The sequence below is a fragment of the Chelonoidis abingdonii genome, chromosome 2, assembly GCF_003597395.2.
Source record: "Chelonoidis abingdonii isolate Lonesome George chromosome 2, CheloAbing_2.0, whole genome shotgun sequence".
In the NCBI taxonomy this organism is placed as follows: Eukaryota; Metazoa; Chordata; order Testudines; family Testudinidae; genus Chelonoidis; species Chelonoidis abingdonii.
In genome coordinates this window covers 58,214,639-58,233,401 of record NC_133770.1, presented here as the reverse complement: position 1 = coordinate 58,233,401, position 18,763 = coordinate 58,214,639, and the positions used below count along the sequence as shown (strand labels likewise).

Here is an 18,763-nt window from a genome sequence, read left to right as displayed (position 1 = left end):
GCTCCACGCTGGGCAAACAGGAAATGAAATTCAAAAATTTGCGGGGCTTTTCCTGTCTACGTGGCCAGTGCATCCGAATTCAGATTGCTTTCCAAAGCGGTCACAATGATGCACTGTGGGATACTGCCCGGAGGCCAATACTGTCGATTTGTGGCCACACTAACCCTAATCCGACATGGCAATACCGATTTCAACGTTACTCCGCTCGTCGGGGAGGAGTACAGAAACCGGTTTAAAGAGCCCTTTATATCGATATACAGGGCCTCGTTTTGTTGGACGGGTGCAGGGTTAAATCGGCTTAACGCTGCTAAATTCGGTTTAAACGCGTAGTGTAGACCAGGCCTTAGTGTAGCTGTGTTGTTCCCAGGATATATGAGACAACGTGGATGAGCTAATAATTTTTTATTGAACCAACTTCTGTTGAAGAAGGCAAGATTTCAAGCTACGTAGATCTCTTCAGCTCTGGAAAAGGTAATCAGAGTTGAAAAATGTGCACAACAAAAACTTAGTGAAGAGGACAAAAGCTGATGTTGGTGCTGGGAGAGTGGGCAGCAGCAGATGGCCCAGGAACCCTGCTGCTGCTGCTGGGCAGTGTTGGCAGGGCTGGCAGGCTCCCTACCCAGCTCCATGTGGCTTGCCAGAAGTGGCAACACGTCTCTCCCTCCTCTTCTAGGCAGAGGTACAACCAGGGGCTCAACACGCTGTTCCTGCCCCAAGCCCTGGCTCCGCAGCTCCCATTGGCTGGGAATTGCAGCCAGTGGGAGTTGCAGGGGTGGTGCCTATGGGCAGAGGCAGTGTGCAGAGCTGCCTGGCCACACCTCTGCCTAGGAGCTGAGGGAGGGACATGTTGCTGCTTTCTGGGAACCCTCTAAGGGAAGTGCTGCCCAGAGCCCTCACCCCATCCCATGCCTCTGGCCCAGCCCAGAGCCCCCTCCCACACCCAAACTCCTCTTGCTGCTGGTGAGGGATGGTGTAGTGGCCCAAGAATACAGTTGATGCGGCTGGTCCAGGGGCTGCCCGAGCTGTTCACTCGGCCCCCGATTCAGCCACGCTGGCTGCTGTAGAAGTCACAGAGGTCCCGGAGAGTCACAGAATCCATAATGTCGGTGACAGACTCGCAGTCTTATTTATAATATAGAAACAAAGGCAGAAAACATCATCTATCCTTTATATTAATTTAAGAAATAATGATATGCTGCTTTTTCAATATTTTCACTGATATAACACCGTAACTCCAGTGATAAGTGTACAGTTATGACACAGTAATTGTAATATCTCAAAATCTTTTGATCTGTTCCATGCCATCTTTAATCTCAGAGTCGCTCTATATTACTTAGTAGGATAAAATGTAATTGTGAGCTTTTACTGTTCATTTAATAACTGATATCACTGTATCACCAAAATGAAAGTGCTGATTAGTCTCTCCATTTTAATTTGCTAGAGATTACAAAAACAAATTAAATTAAATGGCAAAAAAACAAGGAAACTTTTGATTATATAATGCTGTATAGTCAACGTGAAAAATTTTGCTATTGGAAGTCCTCAAGAGAAAGGCATTGGTTCTCATTTACACTGAGGTCCCTTTACAGCATTCTGGTAGTGTAAAGGGGCCATAAAGTGGGAGTGAATGTAATTTACCAGATTTCTATAAATGAGCCTTAGAGTAAATAAAAATCAGGGCCAAATACTATAGGTGGAGTTTTAAAGGCTGTGAATTTTTTAAACAAAAAATTGTAGTTATGTGAGTTAAAACAGTGTGATTGTCATATTTTATGAATGTATATTAAAGTTTTTCTACTATTTCAACTAATACCAAAATTTATTTAATATTAGATTTATCCTGAAATGCCAGAAGTTAAAGGTGTTTTTATTTTTTTTTAAACTTTAGACAATTGATTTAGAAGGTTTCAGGCTATTCATGAAGACCTTTCTGGAAGCTGAGCTGCCCGATGATTTCAGTGAACATCTCTTTACATCATTCAGCAGCAAAATCTCCCATTGTAGTCCCTTAGTAAAAAGCAAGCCCCAACTCCTACCAGGAGGTAAGTAATCAAAATAATACCAATTTAACAAAGACTGATCTATTTTAAAGAAAAATATCTACATGGGAAATTGAAAGTACAGCTGTAACATTTGTTTCTAAGAGCCATACAAGTACAGAGTTCTAGGCAGTGTATAGAACTTGTGCTTTTATCCAGGACTCATGTTGTGATCAGGTGTTTGCAGAATTGGGAGAAGTATTCCATTAAACCTCTTTTTTTCAACGCTGTGCTGTGCTTGTGCTTGTGAAAGGGAAATGAAATTAAATAATTGCACTTTATTAATCCACGGTCACCATCCAGCCGAGGCAACAAGTGGAGTAACTTTGCCAAATTAAAACCTATTCAATTTCTAATCTTACGTGGTACTGCTGCCTATTTTCTGTGCCACTTAAACACCATTTAGGAAACCACTGTTCCTGTAGCAGGTTCCCACAACTCCTGCTTGATGCTTTGAAGCTTCCTTGCAATTACTCCCTCCCCTGTAATTGACTGACTATTTGTGCTGCTGCTCCTACCCATCCTTTTGCATTGGATATTTAAAATAGCTATAGTTACTATTATCTGCCACAGTTCCTCAAGCAACATAAGGCCCTTGTCCTCATTGAGTAGTTTGAAGTTTTTCTCTGTTTGCAGATTTTTATTAAATATGATTGAGCTCTCAGAGAGGATAGAGCATCTCAAAAATATATAAAAACAAAAAAGTATAATAAATAAAACAAAACACCAAACATCCACTTCCCACACCCGCTAAAAACAAAGTTTTAATAAACTTTGCAAGAAAAATTAGGGTTAGTGTAAAAATAAGCCTGAGATATTTCAGTGCACATGGTAATTATTTTGAGAACTTATAACTACTTGGAGAAAAGAAATAAGTGCCCCAGTCCTGATGCTACTTATTCACATGCTTATTGAAATCAGTAGGGTTACTCATAGTAGTAAAGTTACATATGTGTAATAGTATGCAAGAATGATGCCCGTTTAATATAATTTTAACCATTAGCATGGTGCTATCTTAAGTGCCTTTTAGTCTCACGATTGATACTTATCAGAATGCTTGTGTAAGCGATTTTCTACTGTGTTGTTAGCTTTTGCACCTAGCTGATTTTTACAGTGGTGTTATAATCCAAGGTTTCTAACATCACAGATTCCCCAGTGTGGAAGCAATTGAGAGTCATTCGCTGGAAGGGGTATATGGCATTACTGAGACCATTACTGGAATGCTGTGTCCAGTTCTGGTGTCCATATTTTAAAATGGACGATGACAAATTGGAAAAGGTTCAGGAAGGAGCTACAAGAATAATATGAGGTCTTTACAATCTGCCATACAGAGATTAAAGAAGCTCAAACTGTTTCGTTTATCCAATGGAAGATAGAAGTGACTTGATCATGGTCTATAAATATCTCTAGGGGAAAAGACTTTCTGATAGAGGGCTTTGTAATCCCGCAGACAAAGACCTAATAAATCCAATGGTTGGAAGCTGAAGCTAGATAAATTTAGACTTGAAATAATATGAGGGTAATTAACCATTGGAACTCCTTACCTATGGATGTGGTGGAATCTTTATCACTTTGGAGTCTTTCATTTGGGATTGGATGTCCTTATAAAGGATACTCTCTAGCTCATCCATAAGTTATGGACTTGATGCATGAGTCAGTTGGTGAAATTTTAGGTGTAATGCTATGAAGGAGGTCAGACTAGATGACCATAATGGTCCCTTCTGGCACTGAAATCTATAAAAATGTGGTGATTCTTTGGGTGTCAGAAAAAGAGGACAGGACACCTTCAAGGCTTCCTACTGCTTTTGGATTACAAGGGAATGGGAAAGGGGGATAGACTTACCTGAGTGGAGCCAAGGGGGGAATAGGAAGTGGCTGGATTAGGGAGAGGCACTGACCCATCCCCACATTGGGAAAGGGGATGGTATTTATACCCCTGCATTCTGGAACTCTCTCCATCACTGACCAGAATCACCCTTTCCCCACCCAGGGATCAGAGTAGAACCAGATTTTATGATCTTCCCTGTGCTTGCATTAGTTGCCTTTTTGGGGAGGACTGTGAAGGAATTTTTACCTGACCACCAGATTGACTGAGGCAGACTGGTTGGTTTTTTTTGTCTTTCCCGCAATAGGTCGGTGACCTAGTGAGTTAGGTAAGGAGGTGAGGTCAAGATGTTGCAACTTAGTAGGTAACAGATGTGGCAGGTGTCCAGTGCAGGTAGTCATTACAGAGGGGATACAGTTCCCTGATAAACAGGAGTTAGAAGTGGATTTCGGGGGAGGCACAGCTTAAAAAAGGTGGGTTCGGGCTCCTAATCCCTCATACAAGGGCAGGGTGGTAGGGTCCTGGAGACGGGCTGACTGAGTTCAGGTTGTGAAGCAGGAGGGCTGACAGCAACCTCTCAAAAAGATAGATAGAAACAATGAAGGAAATGATGACCTGCATTGTACAATTTATTGCCACATATTCCCAAGTATGTTAAATGAATACAGTTGCAACCTAATTAGACCGCATCCATTGCCTCTGGTCTTTCTTCCTGTGTGGCTGGGACAATGCCGGTTTCTAGCATCAGGGAATGCATCAGACAACAAATATGCTGATTACCAAGGAAACAACTTCGGCTTACCTGCAGTTATCTTGGTAAGCAGCAGCAATTATTGAGTTTTGAAAGGAATTTTTATATCTTGCCTACAGAGATTGACTTGTTTTTTGTTAAATCTACCTATTTGGTAGTTCCTATAGTGGGTAATATATTTTGTTCACTACTATACTTACACAGAATAAAATATTTTTCACCTGTTTTTTTTAATCTCCAGTGGTTGTCTCTTTGTTTTATGATCTCTGGCTTTAAAGATATAAATTGCTTAGTTAATAGCCATTCATTTCTATTACTCTGTACATACATGATGCTATTCTATTGTCCTAGGTTGTACAGAATATTTTTATATTACCATCATCAGCTTATTTTAAACACATACTTTCATAGGCATTGAATACACTGAGATACCTTCCCAATAGCTTCCTTTATTGCTATCTTTTTATAAAGCTCCACCAGTAGCAGCACTAGTGTAGTAAAGTAGCTGAAAGCAGTTAGTATTTTAATCACCTTGTCAACTAGACCTGCTCAACATGCCAAGCAATAGGGAGCATGGTCTAGTGGATTGTGCAAAAGAGTAAGAATCAAGAATGCCTTTATTCTAATCTCAACTCCAACACTGACTTGGACCATAATTTTCAGTCATTGTGAGCTGCTGAGGAACATCCCTCTAAAATCAGGTTGTTGGTCTCCCAAGCAGGGCACCCAGAAATTGAAACACCCAGATTTAATGGACAGTTTTTAAACAATTGACTTTAACAAGCTAGGTTTTTAAAGTTGTAAAAAGGAGATATGTACTTTGAAAGGGTAGAGTGGGAGAATTAAAAATATGTAGCATAATTTGAAAATAAGGCCTATAATAGAGGCACTGTGGTCCAGCGACAGGGCATCACATCTAGGTTCTATTCCCAACTCTGCCACTGGCATCCTATGTAGTCTTGTGAAGTGACTTGCCCTTCTCTCTACTGCTATTTCCCCTCCTTCCTTTCGTCTTGTCTACTTAAATTGTAAGCTCTTTGATGATGCGCTTTTCTAATTGTGTTTATACAGTGCATAGTACAATAGGGCCCTAATCTTGGTGCTGTATTACCAGTAAATAAGTATAATTATTAAACAATTTAAAATTATATATTTTTTTCAATTTCAAAATACATTTTCAGGCTATTACTATTTCTGCATTTATTTTGCGTACATTTACTAAGTTTTCTAATGCTTTTGAGGCATAATTATTTACATGCTGGTTATTGCTTTACACTTTACAGTGATGATTGTGCATAATATGACAGTGCTCACTGTTTTACTACTATGCTTTTCTAAATCTGTCCTTTAGAAATGCTTTTCTTCAATAGCCATTTTGGATGTTATACATAGTCAGCTGAATGGGATTTCTTCTGCTGCCCTGTTAGTTTCTATTGCCAATAATGTGTCTGAAAAAGTTTAATTACTTTTTCTATTAAGCTTATTTTTGTTGTTGATGTTTTCACAGTGGCTGTTGTCAGCTGCGAATACACCTTTGGCAGTAGCCACTAAAAATCAACAGGTACCAAATAGTTCTCACAATGTGGTATCACAGATACTACAGAGATGGCCCGTGCCTGCCGGTGGGGGTGGGGGGACAGAATTAGGGCATCCAGCTTCAGCAGTGTTACTGAGCATGCTCAGTCCAAGCGAGCATGCTCAGTCCAAGCCAAGCATTAAATCTGGGTGAGGGAGGCAAATAACCTCTCCCATCCTTGTTCCTGTTCAGTCTCAGCAGCTTAGTAGGGGCTGACTTTTTAATAGACATCATCTGTGTATTCATTTGCTTGTTTTTGTTTGTTTTTGTTGGGGAGGGAGTGGAGTTCCACATCTTTAGATAGTGACATTTGTTCATTTCACAGTCATTTATTAAAAATATTTTTAATCACATTTTGTGTTGTCTATGGTTATGTAGTTCAAGTGGTCCTTGCTTAAAGTGGTCTGTGAAAGGTGGGGGTGGTGGGGTATTTATCATAATCTAGGATTAGCAGGTTTGGTAAACTGTGTTTGAGGTGAGCCGCTTAGCAACTCAGCTCTATTTGTGTATGTATTTATTTTTTCTTGAGTCTGTTATCCCATGAAACATGCACCTTCCCAGTTTAAGCACTGAATGAGCAATTAAATGGAAAGGATATAGACCTTTTTAGGTCAATTTTAGATTTGACTAACTTCTGCTTTGGAATGGTGCATATGGAATTTCCTTTACTTTGCAACACTCTCTCTCTCTTTCTCTCTCCTCCCCTGTCCCCCACATTAAAACACACAGCCTCTTTTAAAACAATGTTATCTGATGTAAGAAGAAATGAATTTCAATATTATTTCTGCCAGTACATCCTTAGCTTGTTTTTATTGTATGTGTGTGATTTTTATTGTAATAGTACTATATAAAATATTTCCCCCTTCACTCTACCATTCAGGTCTTTAGCACCATGAGACCATTTTCTCTCAATAAAATCCGTATTATCCACTCATTATGAGACAATTTCATTCTCACTCTATTGAGTTAAGTCCTTTGGATTCAATATTATGCCAAGGGGACTGTTATAATACTGTTCAAACTCACAGTAAAGTCAATGATATATGCCTAATACAAATGCTGTAGTGAAAAAACATTCGTTTAGATAATTCCATTGACCTCATATTAGATTTATGGGTAATTTGGGACTGCAATTAAACTATATAATCTGACTGAGATATATGATTTTACATAGCAACAGCACTTATAATGGGTAACATGCAATGCAAAATAACTTGATGGTTGTAAATTTTAATGTAAAAAGCTGCAAAAAGCACAAGTCCACACAAAGGACTTGAAGAATTTTATGTTATGCTATCAAGACATTTTGTAACTAGTGTAGGACAGGGATTTGCAAAAGTAGAGAAAATATTTCAAATGCATTTGAAACTCATCTGGAAACTGAGTAAACATGTAGGGAAGGATAATGGACAAATGTTGCCAGAGATAGTTGTGTGATGAGTTGCTCTCTACAAGTGCCCCCATCACATCTGTTTATAAATTGTATTCTCCCTTAACGGCCTGAAGAGAAACTGATCCTTATGTCAGGCAAGCTGCTGCCCTGAAAATGAGCATTGGCTCTTCTCAGCTTACTGAGAAATGCCTTTGCTTTCTTATACCTTTGAGTGGGCTAAATTCTACTTTCCAATCCAGATGCCATGTTCCCTCTGATTTCAGTGGGAGTGAGGGATATGCGTATATTTATCTGGATGGAATACAAGGTCATATTTTACCTTTCATGTTTCAAAATTCATTCCCATGTAACACATGATAGTGTTAAATAGCTGTTTGAACAATATATTTGGGTTTTTTTGCCATGTTATTTAGGTAGTTTCTTTTAAATATAACTAAACTTTTCAATTAGTTCTCCAAGGAATGACAGAGTACTTTCAACCAAGAAAAGAATGGACTTCACTTGCGGAAAAACATTTTTATTGTTCCTTGCTAGATAAGATTTAACATCTTTTTGATGAATATTTTATGGCAATTTAAGTTTATAGGCATTTATTACCACTTAAGCCTTGTGATCTTATCAGTTTAGGTCCCTGTCCTGCAACTAGATCTGCATGGGAGAAACACCTGCATCTCTGCAGGGCCCAGACTTGCTTCGCTCTCAAGTACAGATTCAATTGCAAGAACAAGGCCTTAATTACCATGTATATATTACAGTTTTCTGATCTTTGCCTTTGATTTCTTTCTTTTTTCTTTTGAACTTGGCCATCTGCTATATGAAGTTATTTTGTTCATTAAATGCCAACGTTTTCAGGTGTTGGTATAAAATGCAACTAGCAAGACTTTCCTTATCCCATAGATGTTAGATTTTGGATGACGTTTGCATTCTAGAAGACAGATACCGAGAGACTCAGAGGAAAGAGTTACTTTGGAGTTAATTTTAAAACATATTTTTTAGTCTAATGATTTCCATTTGTTACATTTGCAGACTTGTCATAAGGAAAGACCCTGGCACTATTGGGAAGTACTGGTTTTCCCATGTAGAATAACTTAAAGTAATTCAGAGGCAAATCCATATTTAGTGCTGAGGAGTTCTTTGCATTTATATTTGGGCGCACACTGCCTTCTAAACACCCTTTTTTTTTTTATTTTAGTTGTCTTAATCTTTCTATCTTCATAAAAATGTGCTGGATGTAAACTTGATTAAATTAATTGTTTCTGCATGTCCAAATTCTGTTTGCTGAAAGGCAAATTCTTCTCACCTTACTCACTCCAATAATTCCACTGAAATGAGCATGAAATACAATTTGTGAGATGAACATAGAAGATTCTGTTTCCATTGGCTACAGTAATTGTTTTAGCCAAAAAAATGTGTGAGGGAGAAATTATGAATGCAGTTTATCAGTGAAGAACCTGTTCTGAATGAATTACACAAAGTGTTTAAGAACAGTCAATCTTTTGTTAAGATTCTCTTTAACATTGCCAAGGTCAGTGAGAGACATAATAAACCCCCTTAATGAGAAACTTTTATGATTCCTCTCTGTGTTGTCATGTCCTCCTGTTGTTCGCATCTTAACTTAGGGCTTGATCCTACACACTTCCCTAGGAATAGTCCATCTAACTTCCAAATTGAAGCAGGAGGATTGACAGTGCTGAAATTTGTATCTTACAAATGTATCAGCACTAGTTTGACTCATAAGTATTTTTATTATTATTATTAAAACTGGGATATTTATTTTCATAATATCTAGTGGCAGGGATTTTGACAGTTTAATTATTTGTTACTCTGACACATGTATGACTCTGCCACTGGCAAGGGTACAAATTTAGGTGGCATGAAAGAGCATTATATGGCAACAAGCATCTTTGAATAGGGAGCGGCTTGTGGAGCTACATAATTTAGGAGGCCCATAGAGCTTCTACAGGGCCGCTGGAATGGAGGCAAATTTGGGCTGGATTGTGACATCACGCAAGGGAAAAACAATAACATATCCACTAAGTGAAATAAAGGTATTCAACAAAAACTACTACACAGTCAAATGACAACAGATCACCCTAAATGGAAAGAAACTCAGTGAGTCCCAGAATTTCTTTCTTTGTTTCCTGTTGCAGGGAAGTGTTTTGTTTTCTACCTGTGTATTTTATTGTTTTAGTCCTCTTTTGTGAGACCTGTAACACCATCTTAATTCTGTTTTGAGGGGTAAATTTGAAATAGAACGGTAGATGTTTCAACTGTCAGTTGATCTATTTATCTAAATATTAATTAAACCCCATTATGTCTTTAAGGACTATAATTATAATTATACTCAAGAATCCTGGTTTTGATTCCCTATTTATGTAGTTGATAAAGATAACAAAGCATATGTATTACTTCCAGGTTTGAGAATTAATAAAGGTACCACTACATCACGACTTGCTGCTCCTGCCAATTTACATGTACCAGATGTAATCCAGTTGAAAGACATTGTTTGCTATTTGTCTCTGCTTGAAAGAGGAAGACCTGAAGACAAACTAGAATGTATGTATATATTTTTTGTATCTGAGGAAAAAGCTGCTAAATTGGAGGGAATTAAAACAAAATCACAAAAGCCCCTAATAATTTGCTAATACATCCACCTGATTATAATACTAGTAACAACAGCCATTGGTTTATTTTCAGCTTTGCAGACTTGAGCTGTATGCAGTCTTGAGAAAATTCTGAAATGGAAATTTCTGGCTCTAAGTTTAAGACATAATGAAGTGTAGTTTTATCTTTAAAAAGTGACACTATAAAAATGGCGTAGCAGAGTTCTGCATTCTTGTGTGTATCTGATTTCCTTATCAAGTTTGCTCAGTAAGTTACTAGACACATTTTTCCAACTTCCAGACTCAGTAATTGACCCTGGGCTCTGACAACCTGGGTTCTTTCCATCTTGCACATCATCACTAGTAGTATAGGCTTTGCAGTCCAAATTATCCCCTTAGATATACCTTCACCCTGCACGGCCCCATTATCTCCATCAGTCATACCTTTGAAAATCCATGTAAGGCTAATGAGGATGCCAAGGGATGCATAAGTGTGAGTAGCAACAGAGTCCTGTGGCACCTTATAGACTAACAGATGTATTGGAGCATAAGCTTTCGTGGGTGAATACCCTCTTCGTCAGATGCATGTGTAGTGTGAATGTAGACAACAGGGCTTCCAGATGTCTGGCTGGTGAGTCTTGCCCACATGCTCAGGGTTTAGCTGATCACCATATTTGGAGTCAGGAAGGAATTTTCCTCCAGAGCAGATTGGCAGACTCCCTGGGGGGGGGTTCGCTTTCCTCTGCAGCATGGGGCATGGGTCACTTTCTGGAAGGTTCTTTGCACCTTGAAGTCTTTAAACTGTGATTTGAAGACTTCAATGGCTCAGACACAGGTTTGATACAGGAGTGGTTGGGTGAGATTCTGTTGCCTGCATTTGCAGGAGGTCAGACTAGATTATCATAATGGTCCCTTCTGACCTTAAAGTCTATGATTCTATGTAGTTGAGATGTTAATATGACCCGTATATCCTATGTTGCTATGGTTATCAGCAAGATGGAAAGAATCCAGTTGTGTGTCTAGGTGAGTCTGTAGGGCTAGTGGTTAGAAAATATGTCTTTACTTACAAACAAAGGCCTCAGTTCAGAAAAGCAATTAAATATATGCTTTAAGTTAAGCACATGCCTAAGCACCTTTCCTGAACAGAAATGCTTTCCTCAGCCAGGACCTGAAAAGTTTGATATGGAAATCAATGAAACACAAAGAATATAGAACCTCACACTGTCATTCTTACAGTCAATTCTTGGGTTAGACTCACACACTGGGTACATCTGCACTTGGAGCTACGGGAGGTGATTTCCAGCTCGAGTAGACATACTCGCATTAGCTCTCATTGAGTTAGCACTCTAAAAATAGTAAGGTAGCTGGGGTAACCTGGGCATCGTCTAGCTGCCCTTAATATGTACCGGGGTTCAGGCAGGTTTTTGCTTGTGGCTAGTCCATCCCATCGTTCTCCTCTACCCGTGCTACCATGGCTACACTACTAATTTTAGAGTGTTAGCACAACGAAAGCTGGTGCAAGTGTATCTACTTAAGCTGGGACTCACACCCTCAGTTCTAAGTGTAGACTAAGATCCTGCTGTCCTTACAGAGGCAAAAGTCATCTTGATTTTGATAGGAGGTTTGTTTCCGTAAGAAATGCAGAATCAGGCCCTGATATTGTACTATAGGTAATTATTCAGTATCACTGCTGTAAAAATACAGACACTAGGCTCTATCTGCTGGAAATTTATATTCATTGCAAGTTTTAATGACCATGTCTTTTATAAACCTCCAAGTTTTCTAGTCTATAGCTAGCTTATAACTATAGCATCCAAGGTCCCGATCCTGATAACACAGGATTAGTGGGAATTTTGCCTGAGTAATGACTGTCCCAAATTTGCCAATATCATAGCACTAATATCGTATAAATGCTACAATATTCCAAGGTTAATGATGTATTGGATGTTTCTCTGCAACTCAAAACAAAATCTGTGGATTGTGTTGATCCCATGAATAGGAAAATCTAAATTTCTAAATTTTAATTCTGCAGACAATACATTGAGCCCATCCAAGTGGCAGACTGTATAGGCCATTCCAGAATCCTAAAGCCCAGATCATCACCTTCAGATCCACATACAGAACGGGGGAAAGCTGCCTCCGCTGATCCCAGGGATCTGCATTGTGGGAGAAGGTAGTGACTGGGGTGCTTACCAAGACCCCGGGCAAGGATGCACATCTCCTCTATGGTCCTGCAGAGGTTCTCCATAAAAGATGTTGCAGTCTGGGGCTGTATTGTCTTCTGTATGCAATCTCCTTTCCAGAAGTTGCATTGCCAGAGAAGTCCCTGGTATTAAGATGCCAATGAAGCCCTGCTGCCAAGGAAAAGAGATTTGTCAGGGTACAGAGTTGCTGCAGAAGCACAAGACCCCTGATGGTGGTGTCCTCTCACAAGTCCCCTGGTATCTACCAGATTTCAGAATGGGCCCCTTGGCCTGTTCTGAGGTAAATCCTACCCTGACTGGACAATGTGGAGAATTGTCTGTGAGGGGGCTTTTGTGGAAATTTCATACCCTGGGGCCTTCTGCCACAGAATACCATCTAATAATTTCAATCACAGCCCTTGCACTATAAAATTGTTCTTAATACTGAAGGGATTTGATTGTGCTAATTTATTTAGGACGAAGATAAATATGTAATCATAATGATCATCAATTGACACATCACGCAGACTATAATCACTTGCTATAATGCTATAAGAAATGCTTTGATAAAAGAGTCTCTAAGTACAAGAGCACGGAGTATTAAAAACAGGTCCATATGCATTTTATATTAAAAGTTATTTGGAGAGTTATCCTCATACTCAGTACAATATTTACATAAAACAGCTCAAAAAACTATTCTAATGTAGACTTAACTGTTTTTGCTTCCTTGAAATACTGTTTTTTGATTATCAGGATTTTATTTGCTGTTCTATTTTTCTTCTACTACAAAGACTGGTGCATAAGGAAACCTAATTGAGAAATTTGTGGTAATTAGTAGCATTTGAAAATGAAAGTGTACATAATTCAACTTTTTTAATTTACAAAACAAAAATCTGTAAATAAATAGTTTACATATGCTTTGGATGACCTTTGAGAACTAAAATTAATTGCATGAGATAAGCATATAAGGCTAACACTGAGATTATGTATTTTTGGTTTTCACCTTCAACAGAGGAAAAATTTGTCATATAATCACAGTATATTTCACCATGTAAATTAATGGTATTTACTAAATGAGGTCCTGATCCTGCAGACATTTAAGTACTCAAGAAACTTTGTATGTGAGTAGTCTTGTTTGTAGAACCGGGAACTAAGTACTTACTAAAGTGAAATTTTTTAGTTACATAACACAATGGGAGAACTCAATATAAAATAGTAGGAGAAAAAATAAGAGGCAGATTGATCTAACTGTGCCCATAAAGAAGTCAATGGTTCTCCCACTGTCTTCAGTGTCAGCAGAATTAGATCAAAACTGGATGCTTTTGAAAATCAGATCCAAGACACACACATGAGGGGAGAAGTTATGCTTTCAGATAAAATTTGAAATATGATGGAGACCCATTGAGGCAGAGAGATAAAAGTATGATATCATGATTAATAAATGTTTTTAGTAATCGGTTAATCATTTGTTCTAGATTGTTATCAAGTCCAACGGGTCAATAGGTTGCTTACAACTATTTGTAACACCTTCTACTGATGTACTTAAAGCTATCTTTAATGCTATTAATCAAATCTGTGATATGCTTAAAACACCTATTAATCATTTATTAACCCTTTATAAACTATTTATAAATGAAATTTTAATACAAAGCTTTATCCAAAATTGTGTGGCGGATCAGAGAGGAATATAATACTGACTGAAGAATTGAAACTCTACAGATTCATATTGAATATGTTTGTGTTAATCAGTTTAATTCATTCAACTGGGGGGAGAGATAGCTCAATGGTTTGAGCATTAGCCTGCTAAATCTAGGGTTGTGAGTTCAGTCCTTGAGGGGGCCACTTAGGGATCTGGAGCAAAATCAGTACTTGGTCCTGCTAGTGAAGGTGGGGGGCTGGACTCAATGACCTTCCAGTTCTATGATATATCCCTGTGCAGAGGATGCTTAAATACCAATCTGAGGACCTAAGTGGAATTTAAATCATGCATGGGCCTGATTTAATCTACATTATTTAAAATTGCTAACATTATTGGGATTCTGCTATGTATTATAGCTATTTATTGATGCTTGTATATCAATAGTTATCTTTGTCTTGTACAGAGATACATATTTTCATGACTTAGTGCATTTTACTCTAGCACCATGTGTTCAACTTTGGTGTTGTATAAAACTTCCCAGCTGATGGTACTGCAGGACTTAGTATGAAATCCATTCTGGGAAGAGAAGGGGGATGATGAAACAGTTTTCTTACCTTAAACTGAGAACTTTTAAGAAGATCTATTTTTCTTTAATTTAAACATTATCTGATGAGTCTCTTTCATTTTTGGGAGATTCTGAAAGGTGTCATAAGTAAATCAGTTTCCTCAAATGTAGCACAAGTGGCTGCTCAAGGAGTGATACAATAAAGACAGACACTTTTATGCATAGGCACTGTACCTTTTAAGAAGTATTCAATGTCTTTACTCTCGCTATACCATTAGTTACAGAGAAGAATGTGAGATGCTGCCTTTAAGATATTTACACTCACAAGGGGCCAAAGAGTGTGCATTAAGCCCAACCTATGGGGCAGAATGGAATTGCCCTCGAGCACCAATTCAGGAAAGCACTTTTGTGCATGCTTAAGCTCATTCTGTTTTCTGTACTAGAACTAGCTTATGTGCATACTTAAAATTAAGCATGTAATCAAGTGCTGAATAGAAATGAGCTCTTGAATTGGGCCCAGATATGTAAGCAAAATTTCAGACAGTGAGACCACTGAGATGCCTTAAAGCTATGTCTACACTGCACTTTCATTGGTAAAACTTTAATCTGTCAGGGGTGTGAAAAAAACACACCTCAACCAGCAAAAGTTTTCCTGACAAAAAGCACCAGTGTGGACAGTGCTTTGTTGGTGGGAGACATAGTGATTGCTGCTCATTGGGGGTGGTTTTATTTTGTCAGCGGGAGAGAGCTTTCCTGCCGACGAAGAGTGGCTACGCTGTATACCTTACAGCGACACTGCTGTAGCGGCACAGCTTTGCCACTGTAGGGCATGCAGTTTAGACATAGCCTAAGAGAGCATTACAACTGACTTCAAAAGGAGCAGAACAGTGCCCAACAGCTCTATTTTATATATAGGGCCCTACCAAATTCATCGTCCATTTTTATAAATTTCACTGTCATAGCATTGTAAAAATCTTGACTTTCATGCTTTCAGATATTTAAATCTTAAATGTCATGGTATTTTAACAACCATGAATATATAGTTTTAAAACAGCAAAATATAAACATGTAAAATCCTTAAGACTCAGCATTTCTCAAACTGCCCAGCTCTGAAGGCTGCAGCCCCACCAGAAGCAGCTCAGAGGTAAGGGTGGCATGGTATGCTGACAGCAGTGGCGGCACTGCCTTCGGGGCTGGGCTTTCTGGCCAGCAGCCGCCACTCTCCAGACACTCAGCTCTGCAGGGTAGGGTAAAAGTACACAAAGGACCAGATTTCATGGGGGAGACCAGATTTCACAGTCCGTGACGTGTTTTTCACGTCCATGAATTTGGTAGAGCCCTAATTATATACCAATATTGTGAACTCAGTAAAACCAGGGAAAATTTTACTTTGCAGGTATGGAAAGTATATTTACTGTTGCATTCAGCTGACCTGAAAATTAATTTCAATAACTTCCAATGGTACAATTAGCTAATGAGTAAGCATTTGTAGAGCCGCTATCATCATAGTGGGCTAAAAGCACAGTGAGAGTGCAAGAGGAGGCCAGCAAATTTTCTAACTGGGATCCTGTTTTCTATAGGTATAATCAAGATCCCCGTTTTAAGTCAGACATTTAATTCTCTGTCTTGCTCTAGAGTTAAAGGAAAATGATGTACATCTTACATTTTTTTTTCTAATTGTCCCCTTTTTTTTTAGTTATGTTTCGCTTGTATGACACAGATGGAAATGGGTACTTGGACAGTTCGGTAATTTTATTTCTATTGACATATTATACTAGCATGAACTGTAATAGTGTATTTGTATAAATCCATGCAGAACACACACTGGATAAACAGAAGTAATAACTATGTATAATAAAAATATTTGTCATCCAGGATATTTTGAGGCTACTCCTAACAATTTGTCCTTCTGCTGAGCATACCCACTCCCCTCCACTTCCTCCTCAACTATAAAGATAGTCAAATGTTGAATCTCCCACTGTGAAATCATTCTTCTGATTTTTAGTTGTAACATTTTACTGCAGGAGGCAACCTAACACAGCTCCCAAAACCCCTTTGTATTTATTGGGAGCTGTACATGAAAGAGCTATTTGTAGGGTTGCATTGAGATGGAAGAAAGGTGAGGCTCAACTTTCTGGGAGAAGGTAACAGCAGAAGATGAAGGGGAAAGGCTAACATGTTCAGAGAGGCCAGAAATGAGGATACATTGTTAAAGGAGAAGTTTAGGAGTAGTGCCTGATTATGCAATTAAGAGAACGTCAGAGAGAGTCATCAGAGAGATGTTCAAGAAGTGTGTGGTTTGTGGGCAGAGCTGGTGCTAGGCATAAGCAGACAAAGCAATTTCTTGGAGCCCTGAACAGCTCAAGGGGACCCACTGCTCACTTTTTATTATAAGAACTTGCCTGTTTTAGTATTATTTGTTGTGGGGGGGGGAGGCTAGCACCTGCTCTGTTTACAGGTATTGGGAAGGAGCAAAGACTAGCAAATTATTGGAAATGGGGATAGGGCAGGCATCTCTGTCTTTTGCTTCCTCTTCTCCTCCCCCCTACCCCGAAAAAACGGGGAGGCAGGAAAAGAGAGAAATTGGCATATAGGAGGAAATAAAGTAATAGGACATACACTTAAACTGGTACTGATAGTGTTCTAGGGCCAGGCAACGGGGGTTTTAACAAATGTCAGCCAACTAATGTGTAAGTGATTGATAGAAGATAGGATCATAGATTAGGTTCTCGAAGCTTCTAGCACCCTGCAGAATGAGTGTGAAGAGGTTCTATTTTCTTATTTCCATTCGCAGGCTGTAACAGTGGCTATAGGGCTAGATTTCATCTCTCAAATTGTGTTACACTCCCCTCTCCTCCACTTACCTACTCAGACTTTATGTGCTGGAGTGAATTTGACCCAGTGGTACGAACAGACGTTTTCCAGTGGGCAAACACCATGTTAGCACAATTCTGAAGAGAGAACCAATTTAAATATGCCTTTCATTGAATTAAGTAAGGATCAGTGACAACTCAAAGGAGGGAAGGTGTGGTGCCCAATGCTAATATACAGGTCAGAACATAATATACGGTTGATCTTTAAATTTAATCAGAAGAAATTATATCCCTGATTAAAACATCACCCTTCATAAAAGATTATTAAAGCACTCTTGGATGTTAATAAAAATATGAATTATGACAATGTGAAGAGTTTTTGGAATGTAAAAATCACATTTTAAAGTCCACATTTTAAGGACTAAGCAAAAGTAAGATTATTCAGGGATAAAATGTCCTTGTTTCTCCACAGTATTTCTTCTTCCTTGTTCTTGTAAGCTTTTTCAAGCACAGAAAAGAGAGGCTGGTGAGAGGATTAGAGAGTCTTCACTAAGTAGTATACATTAATGTAATATCTATACTAGAAAGGGTTAGAGACAACAGACTTTTTAAAAAAATGAAAGGTTGAGTTATGCAGAAAACATAAATAACTGCAGAAAAATATTGACGGGAACTCTTTCAAACATTGATTTCTGAAGTGTGTCTGTAAAATCATCATGAGTAGCTCCCATTGTGTGTGTGTATGTGAGCAGTTGTGCATCCAAGCATGCATCCAGCTGCATGCACAACTACTGATTTTTGTGTGTATGTATTTTGCAGGTGCAACTTTGATGCCAGTGTTTGAGAGTTTGTTCCAAAAATTTTGTGGCCAAATTCATGTTGCCTCTTGTTGATAAGAGAGAAAAAAGGGGGGTAAGCAAGGTACAACTTTTGTACCTTATTCCTAGCTTCCCTAAAACCCATGGAATTTACATTTTATAGATGCATTCTAGGAGGAATCTGAGGTCAGGAAGCATAGTATCTTCAAGTGTATGTTTCTTGAACCTCTGTGTGCCCTTCCTTGCTGGCATTACTTGTTGGCTGCAAGTGTAGGAAGTGGTGGTGGTGGTGGTGGTGGTTGCGAGGGAGGCAGTAATAGGAACTCTGGTAGTTTGAATAATGTTGCAAAGTAATGCCATTTTTGTTGAGCCTTACGCATTAATGGCCATTTTCTGAAGTACTGGCAACTTGGACTGCAACTGGAGTTGAGTTCTCAGCGCCTCTGAAAATAAAGGCTCCATAGAAATAATTGTAATAATAGTATATATTCACTTGCACTATTTTGAGAGCAGAAGTGAAGGGCTGAATGTGTCGTTCCCCCCCCCCCCCCCCCCCCC

At 38.8% G+C, this 18,763-nt stretch overlaps 1 protein-coding gene across 3 annotated transcripts in view; it reads left to right on the top strand.

Moving 5' to 3' along the window:
- The window catches only part of DGKB (diacylglycerol kinase beta), a 495,108-nt gene that overhangs the window by 86,816 nt on the left and 389,529 nt on the right, over positions 1–18,763 (top strand). For all 3 annotated transcript variants that reach the window (XM_032784097.2, XM_032784098.2, XM_032784096.2), the window contains exons 4-6: positions 1,889–2,042; positions 10,000–10,140; positions 16,271–16,320. In XM_032784097.2, the coding sequence (XP_032639988.1) occupies positions 1,889–2,042; positions 10,000–10,140; positions 16,271–16,320 (345 nt within the window). The remainder of the gene's footprint in view (positions 1–1,888; positions 2,043–9,999; positions 10,141–16,270; positions 16,321–18,763) is intronic.